Below are 14944 nucleotides of genomic sequence, written 5' to 3' on the forward strand. Positions count from 1 at the left end.
ACTGTGGAGTCTCCTATCACTGTAGTCCTGTCTGCCTTCATCCTTTCCTGATGAGGATCAGAGCCAGTCCTGGTGCCACAAACTGGGCTGCTGCTGCTGCTGCTGCTTTCTCCTGAACGGTCATCCCCCCAACAGTAGCCAAAATGGTATACTTGTTTTTGAGGGGAATGGCCACAGGGGACTAACTAACTGTGGAGTCTCCTATCACTGTAGTCCTGTCTGCCTTCATCCTTTCCTGATGAGGATCAGAGCCAGTCCTGGTGCCACAAACTGGGCTGCTGCTGCTGCTGCTGCTTTCTCCTGAACGGTCATCCCCCCAACAGTAGCCAAAATGGTATACTTGTTTTTGAGGGGAATGGCCACAGGGGACTCCTGCACTGTCTGCCTACCCTCGCTACCATTCCTGGTGATCACCCAACTTCCTGCAGCCTGCACCCTAGGTGTGGCCACCTCAGTAAAACTCCTACCTATGATGCTCTCAGTATCCCAGATGGTCCTAAGTACGTCTAACTCTAGCTCCTGTTCCTTAACACGGTCAACAGGGCGCACTTTCTACAGGTGTAGTCCTCAGGGATACTGGAAGTCTCCCTGATCTCCCACAACCTGCAGGAGGAGAATACCACCAATCTAACTGCCATCCCAACTACACTAATTGGAAGAGTAATTTTAAAAACTTTACCTGCTCTTCGCAGAAGCCACTCGAACCAAAGCCTCGGCACTTATCCTCAAACAGCCAAAACAGCCACTCCAAAATGGCCACTGTGCTACAGGTTGTCTTCCAGTTATTGGCTAGTGTGCCTCAGAATGAGCCAATCAGAAATACTGCTGCACTGCTCTAATCCATCTCCCAGCTTGAAAGCATGCGGCACTCTTTTAAACTTCCCCACTGCTCTGCTACAACTCCATGTCTAAGCCGACTGTATCTATATCCTTTTCCAAAGATATGATAAATCACCAAGGCAATGACGTTCTCCCATTGATACTCCTTCCACCTGTCTCGGTTCATTCCCTAAAACTAGTTGCGGAATTAGCTTTCCCAGTCTTTACCTCCCACAGTCTCCAGTTGGACTTCCAACAAATTGACTAGAAAAGTTCACCCTAATGCAGTTTAGGAATTCTATGCCCTCTATAACTTTTCACACTGTTGTACAATTCTATGACACTACATTAATATATCCAAGTCAATGTTAATACCGTGTCATAGAATTGTACAAAAGAGAAACAGGCCCTTCGGCCCACCATGTTTATGCCAACCATTATGCCTATCTATACTAAGCCCACTCATCTGCATTAATTCCACAGTGCTCTCTGTAAAGAGGAGCAACAAACAATGTGCTGGAAGAATTCAGCAGGTAGAGCAGCATCTGTGGGGTGGAAAGGAATTGCCAACATTTCAGGTCGAAACTTGCATCAGCTAGGATGTAAAGAGGCTTCTGAACAGCATGACAGATGGATTATAATGTGGAAAAGTGACCAGGTTCACAAAAGCAGGGCTCACTGAACCTAGAGATTGACACATTTCTAGAAAATAAGAGAATCAAGGGATATGGAAATAGTGCAGAAAAATGGAGCTGAGGAAGATGATTAGCCATGATCTACATGAATGGTGTAGTGGGCTCGAAGGGCTAGCTGGCCTACTCCCACCTCTAATCTTATGTTCTTCTGTTATTCTACAGATTGAGAATCCCCATTGAAATGAATGAGTTCGCCAATCCTACACCAGATCTAACCTGGTGTGAAGTTAGAAAGGCAATTTCCCAGTGTAATATTAGGGAATAAGAGCAAAACTTGTCCCCATATCCAGACTTAATGTGGTGCCGTATCTGCACTCTTTGGCTTAGCATGGAGTAGAATCCAGTGATGGAGCAATGACATCTATCCTGGAATTATAGCAGGTTTGTGCAAGTCCAGGAATTACTTCTGCAGAAATGATGGCATCCTTTGGAACAAAACAGCCACAATTGGGAAGATTTGGTTCATTAAATTTTTCTGCTCTTCCTGTCCAACGAAATAACCTCACAATTCTTATATTAAAATTTTATCTACTAACTTCTTTCCCAGTCACTCAGCCTCTCTGTGTTCCTGTGTCTAAATCTCTCCTCACAGCTCACCTTCTCATTTGGCAACAACAGCAATTATGACAGAACATTTCATGTCCCCTATTTGTCTAATATCTTACCATTTGCTGTTGCCAGACATCTTTAATGACACAAATGTGGTGAGAGTTGTGGCTAGTGGATCTTTCTCCAAATTCTTCAAATGACAACTCCACATGGCATCCAGCTTTAATCTATTATGATTTTATTAGATGCTCTTAAAATAATTCAGGATGGGCTTTGGTCAATGTGCAGTCAATGAGGTCAGAATGGGATAATCTCTTGTGCAAATCTGGTGTGGTTCCAATGACGTCTCATAGCTTTGCCATTTGTCATTTGTTCAACTTCAATTCTGATGGTATGAGACATTGTGTCTTCTGTTGCGTTTGCATGACTTGGCCGAGTCTACTGTGTAAACCAATAAATAATCCTGGGTCTTCTCTTAAATAACTAAATTAGATGTAGGATTAACTGTTAATACCCCTGAGGAAGAAAGGAACACTGATCACACGTATAATAGCAATCAGACACAAAAGTTAAAATGTGTAAAGCATGACAATAGTGAAGAATTAAAATGATTAGCATAATTTTAATTTAATTAGATTTTACAAAGCTGTAATATTTTTGTACATACCATCAATCCATCAAAGCAAGACTGCCATCTACATAATCACAAGTTATTTAGTGAATATGTTTTATCTCAAACGTAGGAATTATTCTGTTTCACTATTCTCTGCTCATCAAAATTAGCTCCACTACTTCCTGTTTTCACAATTCATGGTTCTAACATAACTTTAGCAATCAGGTAAAATTATCATGTAAGTGGTGAAATTTCTTTACAAAAAAACTTTATTTATACAGCATGGTAACGGGCCCTTCCAGCCCAATGTGTCCGCACTGCCCATTTAAACCCATGTTAACCTACCCGTACATCTTTGGAAACCGGAGCACCCGGAGGAAACCCATGCAGACACGGGGAGAACGTACAAACTCCTTACAGACAGCGATGGGAATTGAACCCTGATCGCTGGCGCTGTATTAGCATCATGCTAACCGCTATGCTTTTGTCCTGAGTATTTCTCATATGCAGATAGTCACCAGTTAAAAAAAAACTAGTGACCATTAAAAGTTATTGCCATAAATCCCCAAATGATTTTGAGGAAAGAAATCTGCTTCACCTACTAGGTGTGGCCTATATGTGACTCCAGTCCCACATCATTGTGATTGTCTTTTACGTGGCTTTGGTCAAAGCTTAATGAGCTATTAGGTTATATTATGTGCAACTAATAATTCTACTATTGTAAGTAGGAAAGAGCGGCAGGCCTTGAAATAGCAAGTGCTCAGAATAACAATGTTAATTGCATCAAAAACTATGCAAAATGATCAAAAATAACAAGAAAATGCCAAGTAGATCTGAGGAAGTGAATAAGTAATGGAAGAATAATTTTTTTCAGTATCATGCTTGGTTTGGAGCTGCTTTAAACTGTGCTCTCTTACGCAAGACATGTATTCCTCATATTTTATTTTCTTATATTTTCTTACTCATGACCCAATTGAAGATCAGCGGCAATCTCTTGTATATTTTGCCAGGCATATTGGATATGTTCACTTTTCGTTGCTTCAGCACTTAAAGCAAAACGGAGGACAAACTTCCCTCGAAGGCAGCAGGACACAATGTGAATCTTCCCCCTGTTGTTTATCTCTTTCATGAGCCTTTCATTTAGATCATTTGAGCCCTAAAACATGAAATATACCATCCTTGAATTATTTATTAAGATATACATTATTATAAAAGTTAATATACTGTAAATTTTCTACATTAGAATCCAATTGTACATTGCACAGAGACGACAGAGTTGCTCATCCCGGATGATCTATCAGAATCCTCCTCACATGCATCTGGGGATGTGTCTAAATTGAGAGTGCCATCCCACAGACATATCAAGGAACAGCATGGCATGGTTGTGCTCACAGAATCATAACTTCAGGTTCAAGTTCAAGTCATACTTCATTGTCATTTACCCATATGCTATAAAAACACATGGAGGAACAAAATGTCATTTCCCCCAGACTCACACAACAGAGGACATACATAGAACAGAGGACATACAATAAACGCAGACAAAAAAATTGTGCAAGTACAAATACAGGAAGTCCCCGACTTACTAACGCCCGTACATAGGAACCGACCTTCGTGGTCTTAACGACCTTCGGTTCGTAAGCGGGCCCGGCCCCTGATCCTACCACGGTGGCAGTACACCTTCTTTGGCCCAACCCCAGGCCAAGTGCGCATGTGCGGCTGGGGCCATGTGTGGCTGCAATCCCTGGGCCAAGTGTGCATGCGCGGCCGTGATCCCCGGGCCAAGTGCACATGCACGGACACTGTTCCGAGTTACATACAAAATCGGGTTACGAACAGTCTCAAAAATGGGACTTGTTCGTAACCTGGGGACTTCCTGTAGTGCAAAAAAACGGTAAATACAAAATTAGTGCAGGGTTAGTGCAAAACTGAGTTGGATGAAGAAAATACAGAACTCAGTGTGTTGCACTAAATGTATAAACATATTCAGCAGCCAATGATCCAGATTCTTCCAACAAAATTCCTAGAAAATCTCATTAGAATGACAGACCCACCAGAGGTGGCAGCAGAGTAGAAGATGGTGAGGAAAGGGTGGCTCTTTGAGCACTCAACATTGATACTAAACCTATACAAATTTATTAACCAGAACATTTTAATGTACTCTTATCTTGATGAGACCTGAATGCTCAAGCTACTGTGGAATGACAATCTTAGTTTGTTCCATGACATCTTCTTCTTGAAAACAGAGTTGCTGAGGGGAAACGGGATCTTTGGTTGGGTGGTGCCAGAAACAAGAGGGAATATTTTCTGGGGTACTACTCCATTATGATTCTCCAATCAGCAATGGTTCAAGTTTAACAGCTTTAACAGAAAGAACTTCCACAACAGATTTATAAATTATCCTAGTTTGAGGAGCCAACTGTAACACAACTGATGTACTGACATTACATTTTGGGGTGTCAACCTGACATGGGGGAGAAAAACAATGCTACACATTACTTGCAAAGGATATTTTGAGAGCAGGGTCTATTTTAGTAAGTGGAGCCAGGAGCTACTCAATAATAAAATCTCCCAGGACTAATAGTTTTGAAACCAAAGCACACCCAGCCCTGAATCTCTCAAAGGTCAGAATATACTTTGTAATGATAAAGTAGTCAGCAATCTGAGAAAGATAATAAATGTTGCCTTTGAATACATATTGTGTATTTACATATTTACCATTATTTAATGCTGACTTTGCACAGCTGTGCAATAAATCACACACAGCGCTAAATGATTGGGGAATCATGATAAAAAAACTCAATACCTGGTCTGTGGCCTGTTGTTCTATATATTGCACCAGAGGATAAGCCTCCATGCTAAACTGAAAAATATAGCACATGATTAACAATCTTTTTACATACCTTCATTCTAAAGCACACCAGTCCCAATACCACATCACCAATAACCTCAAACTGTTCATCTTGACGTACCAAACTTTCAAACTCATGTGCTAGAGCCACATGCTGCAGTAAACACAAGATGTTGAAATTAATATACATTTAAGTAAAAGTAAATAATTTGTTATACAAATTAAAGAAATTCAACAAAATCATCCACTATTGCTAATATCTATCTAAAAATGCAAGGATGATCAAACTATATATATTTTTTCGTTTTTGCATTTTTGTTTCAACAACTTTTTGGAAAAAAATATAGACCTTGAGTGATTTTCTAAAGGAAACAATCATGAGTGGGTTTTATGACACCAAAGGGCTAAATTTGTTTTGTTCCTGACTTTGTACAGAGTGACACAGTGATCATGACACAGTGCAGAAAATAGGATGGAGACACAAAAGGCAATAACAACATCTCCAGCAGCTGGGGACAGGAGCTTCTGTATAATAATCAAACAGCATGGATAGGTGTAATAATATAATCCTTGTTTCATTTGGCTACTTAAACTAAATTGGCACTGTTTTGCAAATGATATTCATATTGGCATTCAGTACTGCTGGGGCTCAACTGCACTGTAAGGAAACAATGAGATGGATGAATTCAGCAGTTTGTACTTTGTAAACTTTGGGTCTTTTACACAAATACTAATGGTTGCTGCTCATTGTGTCTTGTCCAAGAACTGTGTCAGTCTTACACAACATACATAATTGTCCTTAAACTTAGCCTTTCTTCTACCAGAGTTGATGGGGTGCTTAACGCATCTGTTTCATTTCCCACACTTCTGCTCCCATCCTCACTTCTCCCACCCAGAGCAAAAATAGAGCTTGTTTTATCTTCTTCTTATCTACCACACTTTCAGCATCCACATTCAATGGATCAGTTTCCACCATCTTCAATGAGATGCTTCTTCCTCCAGACACATCTTCCCTTTCCATAGAACATAGAACAGTACAGCACAGGAACAGACCCTTTGGCCCATGATGTCTGTGCTGACCACGATGCCAAGTTAAACTAAACCTATCTGCCTGCTCATAATCCTTATCCCTCCATTCTCTGCATGTTCATGTGCCTGTCTAAATGCCTTTTAAACACCATTTCATGTCTGTTCCACCACCACCCCGGCAGCACGTTTCAGGCACCTACCACTCTCTGTGTAAAAAAACTTACCCCACAGATCTCCTTTAAACTTACCCCCTCTCACCTTAAAGCTATGTCCTCTAGTATTTAACATTTCTACTCTGGAAATAAGACTCCTACGATCTCCACTATCTATGCCTCTCATAATTTTATAAACCTCTATCAGATCTTCCCTCAGCCTCTGACCCTCATACCACTTAATCCAGGTAAGATCCTGGTGAACCTCTTCTTCACCCTCTCCAAAACCTTCACATCCTTCCTGTAATGGGGCGACCAGAACTGCGTATAATACTGCAAATGCAACCTAACTGAGGTTTTATACAGCTGCAACATGACTTCCTGACTCTCATACTTAATGCTTCAACCCATTGAACCAAGCATACCAAACACCTTTCTCTACTTGTGTTGCCACTTTTAGGGAGCTATGGACTTAGACTCCAAGATACCTCTGTGCATCAATGCTCCTAAGGATCCTGCCATTTACTGAACACTTTCCTCTTGCATTTGACCTCCCAAAGTGCAACACCTCACACTTGCCCGAATTAAACTGCATCTGCCAGTTCTCCGTCCATATCTGCAAGTCTGCATCCTGCTGTATCCTTTGACAACTGTCTTCACTATCTACAACTCCACCGATTTTTGTGTTGTCTGCAAACTTCATTCACGAACATAAGGTCAAGTATGACCCCCTCCTTTGTAGGATTTTCTACATACTGCTTCAGCAAACCCTCTTGAATAGATTTTATGAAGTACTCCCCATCCAAGCCCCTTGTACTAAGGCAATGCCAGTCAATATTAGGAAAGTTAAAGTTCCTTACTACTACAACCCCACTGCTTTTACATCCTTCTGTGATCTGCCTACATATCTGTTCTAATTCCCACTGACTATTGGGAGGCCCACAGTACACCCCACCAAAGTGACTGCCTCTTTCTTATTCCTAAATTCTACCTATATAATCTCATTGGCCGATCCTACCAGGATATCTTCCCTGAGTACTGCTGAAAAACTCTCCCTGATCAACAGTGCAAAACCCCCTCCTCTTTTGCACCACGCTCTGTCATGCCTGAAACTTCTATACCCTGGAACATTGAGCTGCTAATTCCTTCAACCACATTTCTGTGATTGCAACAATATCATAATCCCATGTGCTGATCCACGTTCTCAACTCATCTGTTTTACCTATGAGACTCCTTGCATTAAAGTAAATACAGTTAAGCCTACTGGCCCTCTAATGTTACACTAAGGGTAATTTACAATAGCCAATTAACCTATCTACCAGCATAGCTTTGTGATGTAGTATTAGAAGTCAGGATTTAACCCAGGTTGCTGTGCTTCTGTGTTGATAGACAGCATCATCATTCAAATATTTTCTCAGTGTTTTTTATGGCAAAGCTGTATCTCACTCTGACAAGAGTGGAGGCCATCCATAGGATGAGTGAGCTGTCTCCACTCCACAAGCAAGGTTAATTCACAAACCTAGTCACTAAAATGCAGTACGCAGACAGTCTGGCAGAGCCACACATTTGGGTACTTAATTATATAAGAGAATGGGCCTTAATAAAACACTTATTTCCATATTTCAGGAACCACCTCTCAGTGAAGGCAAAGATCAATGGTGAAATTCATCTTGGCCTCCAGGCTTTGGCCAGCTGAGGAGTTTTAAAAATAAGGAACCTCAACCCTGGCCCAAAATTCATGGTCTACTGGGCAGCCTTGAGCACTGCACTCCAATAATCTTCAGAGATGTAGATGACCTAAAGCTTTGGAGATGTACCATCAATGATGCCTCCAGGAAGTCCTCTAAATCCATTAGCAGGATAAGGGAACCAGTTTTAACGTCCTCTTCCAAGGGTCTCATTACAGTCATGACGCCATAAAGGGTGGGCCACATCATTCACATGCCCAATACCAAACTCTGAGACTGTAACGCTACTCCAAGTTCCATTATCATAGCCTTCTTTGGAAAAATGTAAGCTCTTCACCTTATTCATGGGACTTGCAAAAGCCCAGCAAGAAATGGTGCAAGGTGTGAACCACCTCCCAAGCATCTCAAAACTCACAGAACTGGAGTGAAAGCTGCTGAAGATGAGAAAATATTCAAAAATGTGCCTGGGTGCCTGCCGCTTTATCACAATTCTAGATGCTTGGTAGTCACTGCAGAATACACTACAGGAAGTCCCTGGATTACGAACGAGTTCCGTTTTTGAGTCTGTTCGTAAGTCGAATTTGTATGTAAGTCAGAACAGTTACGTACAGTTCACATCTAGCATCAATTAGTCAAATGTTTGTCTTAGTATATAGTATATATTTTACCTAAAGCATCATAAATATAACGTGGCGTGATGTTGTTCTCCCTTGGGCCGACGAACCGCTTAAAATGTGCAGTGTTTTGAGCATCGCGCAAAGTAGTCTGCCCGTTCGTTAGTACGAACCATTGTGTGTAACTCGATTTTTTTAAATAATAGGCTTTACGGAGGTCGGTTCGTAAATACAGGCGTTCGTAAGTCAGGCGTTCGTAACCCAGGGAGTTCCTGTATTGAAACTCGGTAATTTATCAACATACAACCTCAACAAGAAGGATAAGAGCAGCAAAGTCATCAGAAGCTCATCACTTCTGTTTGAGATCACATGCCGGTCCAAGAAGCTCAACAGCATCCAGACAAAGCAATCTGCCAAATCGTTACCTCATTCATCATCATTAGGCTGCTTCGGCAACACCTCCCAAATCTACAATCTGTACTACCAAGAAAGAAAAGAGTTCCAGGTGCATGGGATCATCACTACTTGCACATTCTCCTTCAAGTTATATGCCATCAAGACTTGGAATTATATCATCAATCCTTCATTATCACTGGATTTAAATCCTGGAACTCCCTAAGTATCTGCATTCACCAGAAGGACTGCAGCAGTTCAAGAAGGCAGAGCACCATCACTTTCTGAAGAGCAATTTAGTAATGGGCAATAATTGCTAGTTTTACCAGTGATGCCCAGATCTGATAAATAAATGCAAATGATCTATTCAACCATTTTGTAAGCATGCAAATACCATTAATGGTCACATGAAAAGAATTAATATAGTGCACAGATATTCTGGGAATACATTTTACTACATGTTTTGTGGGTGCTTTCTATAATAATAAATGTACCTTACCCTGCGAATATGTTCTTGAAGTCCTTTTACTCCGTACAATCTGAATACAAGCCACATTTTCAGAGAGCGGAATCTGTTCCCAAAGGGAATCTGCCAATGCTGAATGTAAATAACATAAGACTGTAGAAGAATAAATGGTGTCTTTTGACTATACTGGAGTTGATGGGATACTTGACATTGTATAAGAGAACTATGCTTGCAGCCAACAGTAAATCTGGGCTTGGACCCAGCAGGTCTGCAGAAGACTGCTGAAACCAGATTTTGCAAAAAAAAGGATGTGAATTCAGCCTTAAGTGTGCTGATAAGGGGAACAGCTTGGTTTTGTTTTATTTTATTCTTAAGTATGTAACAACTGTAACTGAACTAGTCATGTGATTATAGCTGTCATTTTAACATATAAATTAAGCTTGCAACCTTCTGTATGTTAGAGTCTGGGTGACGGTGGAGATTGCTGCCCACTCTCCATGGTACCATGTATAAATAAAGCCTTGGAATGAAATTCAGAGTTATTGTCTGTTATTGTAGATTAATTTCCATGACAAATTGGTGTAATTGGCAGGATTCCTAGTTAAAAACAAGATCTGAACTAAAAAAATTATTACAAGTAAGAAAAAGTGAAACCAGAGATTGTTCTAGCTGAAATGGGAACAATCCTGAAGCCCAGATACCAGGAAGGCTGAGGGAGATTACGGCAGCCTGAGTAACCTAGCCGGTGACTCAGTCCAAGAAAGCAAGCTGCTTCCTTCCCTCAGAGAAAGGGAAGGCAAAAGGTCAAGACGACAGTATTGGAAAAGCTGAGGCTGAATAGTGAGGACTGGGAAGAGTAAAATAGGTGCCGAAAATAGAATAGAGATAGGTAAGAGAAATGAGGCCTAACTCCGAGAATCGCGAGGAGGCAACACCGGTGAGTGCTCATTGTATATAAGGTAGAGTTAAGCCGCGGACAATTTTACTGTTGTATAATAATTTACAATTACAGAAAACCAAGATGGGAACCCAAAGCAGTCAATCGGGTGTTCCACGCCCTGGTCCTGCTCGGCGAGAAACTCGTTCCAAGGTAAAAAGTAAACCAGGAGCGGATGGCCAGCTTCATGTGAGTAAAAAGGTAGATAAGTGAATAAAAAGAATTATAAGATCAAGACAAAAAGTGGGAGATCCACTTGTTCCACCCGGATCCCCAGCGGACACTGTTATTAGGGAAGTTGGAGACGATCGGTATGCTGTAACCTTCAGTAGTGGTTTATACAGATGGTCCCATGGTGAATGGCCATATGGGGGGAGCTTTAATTTAAAGTTAATTGCCAATTGAGAGGATAGTGTAAGAAGAGGGGCTGGAGACCCCACCTGGAATAAGGACTGCATGTCGAAAAGTTTCCAAAAGTAGACTGAGGTAGCCAAACGTCACCAGTCTCCCAAGATGAAGCCTGATAGGGAACGACCTAAAATGGGCTCTTATTCTAGACTCCCTGCCCCTGCAAACGTCCCTTCGGCCCCTAATAGTGAGATAGATGATTTGATATTAATGACTGCTACTCTGCCGTGCCCCACACCAGAGAATAACCCGCCACACCCGGATCTGAACGGGCAGCCCCCTCTGTGTCAGCAACAACCCGGTCCAGCAGGACTTGGGGCGGGGTGGGAGGGGGGGGTGTGAAGCAGCAGAAGCTGGAGGCCAGCAGGGAGCAGTAGGGAGAGGGGAAGACAGGCATAATCTTAGAGAAAGAGCGAAAAGAGGGGAGGATCCTGCTAGCACCACGGATCCTGAAAATCTTAAAGGACCTGAAAAAACAACTGCCCCGTATAATGATTGGAGAAATCCCGGTGTTAAAACCCTGGATGCCCGCTAAAGCTAGGCCTATGGTTGCTGAGGCACCCGACCTGCTAAAAAAGCCGATGGCCTACCATAATTGGCTAGTACAAATATGCGCCATTTACTCGCCTCTTCCCAGGGATGTGCAGATGTTATTAAAATACGCCTATGGGTCCTCCTGGCCCTCTTTAAAAGATGGGTTTGCAGTCCCCCCTGGGGAAAATGGGGATTGTAGGCAAGATGATGTGCAACAGCCCCAAGGAAATGAATCCTTGACTCATTGGTTGGAAAATAGAGGAAAAGAGGCTATCCTAAAGGGAGCCCGAAAACATAGTGATTTAGGGGAAGTTACACGATGCCTGCAAAAGAAGGGGGAGCCCATACCAGACTATACCGCTCGTTATAAGAGTAAATGGGAAGAACACGCAGGAATACCTCTAGAGGAGAACGAACCATTAGCAATACAGACATTGCTTAACTGTATGTTGCCTCAGCAGGCACAGGAGTTTAAATTGGCAAATTTAACCTGGCAGCAGCAAGGCTGGGCGGATGTTGTCACCACTCTGATGAATATGGAAAGGGAGGATTTGTTCGCCTCTCAGGGTGAAAGTAGGCCCAAAATGACAGGACAGTTCTACCAAAAGAGAGGGGCTACCTCTTGTAATGTATACCTTGCGCAACCGAAAGAATAGAAATACTGGATTGATCCCCCATGAGATTTTAATGGGAAGGCCCATGACAACAGGCACCAAGCTCCCCATGACCCCAGAAAAAGTAGCCTTAGTCTGGAATGATGAAAAAATGTTGAAATATGCTCAATCCCTGTGCAAGGAAGTAGGTAAGCTACATGAAGGAGCACGACAGGCCCAGGCCCGAATGACGGAAGGTAATATGCATCCGTTTAAGCCGGGAGACAAAATATATGTAAGAACTATGAACAAGAGTTCTTTCTCTCCTTGATGGAAAGGCCCCTACCTAGTACTGCTAATGACTCGAACAGCTGTTGAAGTGAAGGAAAAGCCTGATTGGATACACGCTACGTAGTGCAAACCATGCCACAAATCAGATGAATAGCTAACATGGGACCAACTCAAGAAGTTGTTACGGTGTTGACCCTTGTAGTTATTCCACAATGATTGGCTATGAATACCTTGTGGGAGCTGGTGGCAGACCCTGATGCATTATGGAATAATCCTGATCATTGTAGTTATCTGCACAGTGGCTGTGCGATTTCTGTGTGGTCTGTCACCCTCCGCCAGAAGGGACGGGACTGTGTACATGTTAGAAACTCGTGAGATGCGACCGTACCCCGTGGGGTATGAACCTCCTTTTCAGCAAGAGGAGGAAGAGTGTTGATCCAGAGGATCAACAAGGAGGGATTGTAGAAGAAGAAAAAATTGTGTCTTTTGACTATACTGGGGCTGAGGCATAATTGACATTGTGTAAGAGAACTATGCTTGTAGCCAACAGTAAATCTGGGCTTGGGGGCAGCAGGACTGCAGAAGACTGCTGAAGCCGGATTTTGAAATAAAACAGGATACGAGTTCAGCCTTGTGCACGCTGATAAGGAGAACTGGTTGGTTTTGTTTTATTTTATGTAACACATTGATTAAATTCAAACAGGGCAGGGTTCATCAAAATATCTCCCAAGCTCTCTGTTGCCATTTCTTGTGGAGCTTCCTCAAGTTTTATAATAGTATTTTCCTCTACCACACTTTGGGAGTCACAACTAGACCCATCATTACCTATTTTCCTCTATTTTAAAATAATTTCCTATGTCCAAGTTTTGGCTGAAATTTATGATCACTGTCAAACTCAAAACTGATATCTAATATAATAGATAATTATAGATCTCTGCATCCACTGCATCGGATAATATGAGCAAGTGGTAATGTGTCCCTGTTAAGTTTGCTGCCACTAGATTATCTGATGGTGATCACCTTGTCACTTCTTGCGCTTAGATCCAGTATAGTTCAGTGTCATTTCACATTCATGCATTTCTACATCTTCTATCCTTACTTTGACCAATGTTGCATCTTATTCAGATGCAAGTTCCATAATGCCAAAGTCCAATGAGCTTCTAGGATCCTCACCTGCCTCACTTCTTGTACTCTCAACTTCTTCAACAATTTCTTCAGTTGATTCAGTAGCTTTGGTACCACTGGGTCCATTGCCACTTCTTTATCCTTGCCTGAGGAATTCCAAACCCACATTTCTCTTGCTGATTTATCTGGCCTTTTGAATAGATTGAAATTGGACAATGCAAATTCTTTGTGCTTGCCATCCTTCTTTGGCATTTTGATCTACAGTGTTTTTTTTTATATAAGATGCTCTGAGGGTTTATTTCTGGAGCACACTGTGTCAGCTTGTTGGAGTCGGGGATGGTTCAGATCAGCAATATGAGCCCTTTGTATTTAGACCTGTTGAGAACTGGAGATTGTGGGCATTGATTCCAGATAGTGGGCTGAGTCCAGTAAGATTCAGCCCAGTGTTTCCATGCAGATTAAAATATCCAAAAGACCATCTCCTTAGTCACCAGGGGATATACTCATCAGAAATTATCCATATGAACAGCTGTAACTTCAGCTGTAAGCGGAAGTTTTATTCTCCTTCATTTAATAAGTTTAGGAAAGAATGTGTGAAAAGCATAATTTTCCACTTTACACTCTGGTTTACATTTTGTAAATGAAAATCATCAAACAAGGAAACATATATATGGATAAAACCCTCAGGTCAGAGATTCAAAATAGCACAGTGCCGATGTCACATCTCTGGCCTGTGCTCCCTTTACATTGTAGCTCTTGGCTGAGAATTTAACTTCTTGGTTCAGTTTTGTATAAAATTATCCATTAAAATAACCAACTTTGTTTAGCAAATTAGGCTCTTTCAAATAAGGAATCTCTGGATTACTTATGCTACTATATAAATTGCAAAGTTAATTTCAAAAATGGAGAAATGCCAAAATGCCAAGACTATTGACTGACATCTTTATTGAAATGAGCAAAAAAAAGAGGAAGTAGGAAGTGTGGTTATATGTTTGGAGCCCTAAGGATCTACAGCTCCGTTTGGAGATTCAAAATGATTGGTGCTTAATATTAACTTTTATTTTAACAGGTGATTATTTAGTGAATTATAAGCTGTACTAATGTTAGCTCCCCAATGGCTCATTCAATAAAAGCATCACATTTGACCAGGATTTCCTTTTGTTTAATGGGACTGATCCCAACTGCAT

General features: G+C 41.6%; 1 protein-coding gene across 1 annotated transcript in view; it reads right to left on the reverse strand.

The window, feature by feature from the left end:
• Nucleotides 1–2184: 2184 nt before the first annotated feature.
• Nucleotides 2185–14944, reverse strand: part of LOC127570585 (aromatic-L-amino-acid decarboxylase-like) — a 46104-nt gene continuing 33344 nt past the window's right edge. The window contains exons 13-15 of the mRNA XM_052016273.1: nt 9903–10001; nt 5580–5681; nt 2185–3832 (exon numbers count right to left, since the gene is read on the reverse strand). Of these exons, the coding sequence (XP_051872233.1) occupies nt 3635–3832; nt 5580–5681; nt 9903–10001 (399 nt within the window). The 3' untranslated portion in view covers nt 2185–3634. The remainder of the gene's footprint in view (nt 3833–5579; nt 5682–9902; nt 10002–14944) is intronic.

Source organism: Pristis pectinata, chromosome 5, assembly GCF_009764475.1.
Source record: "Pristis pectinata isolate sPriPec2 chromosome 5, sPriPec2.1.pri, whole genome shotgun sequence".
In the NCBI taxonomy this organism is placed as follows: domain Eukaryota; kingdom Metazoa; phylum Chordata; class Chondrichthyes; order Rhinopristiformes; family Pristidae; genus Pristis; species Pristis pectinata.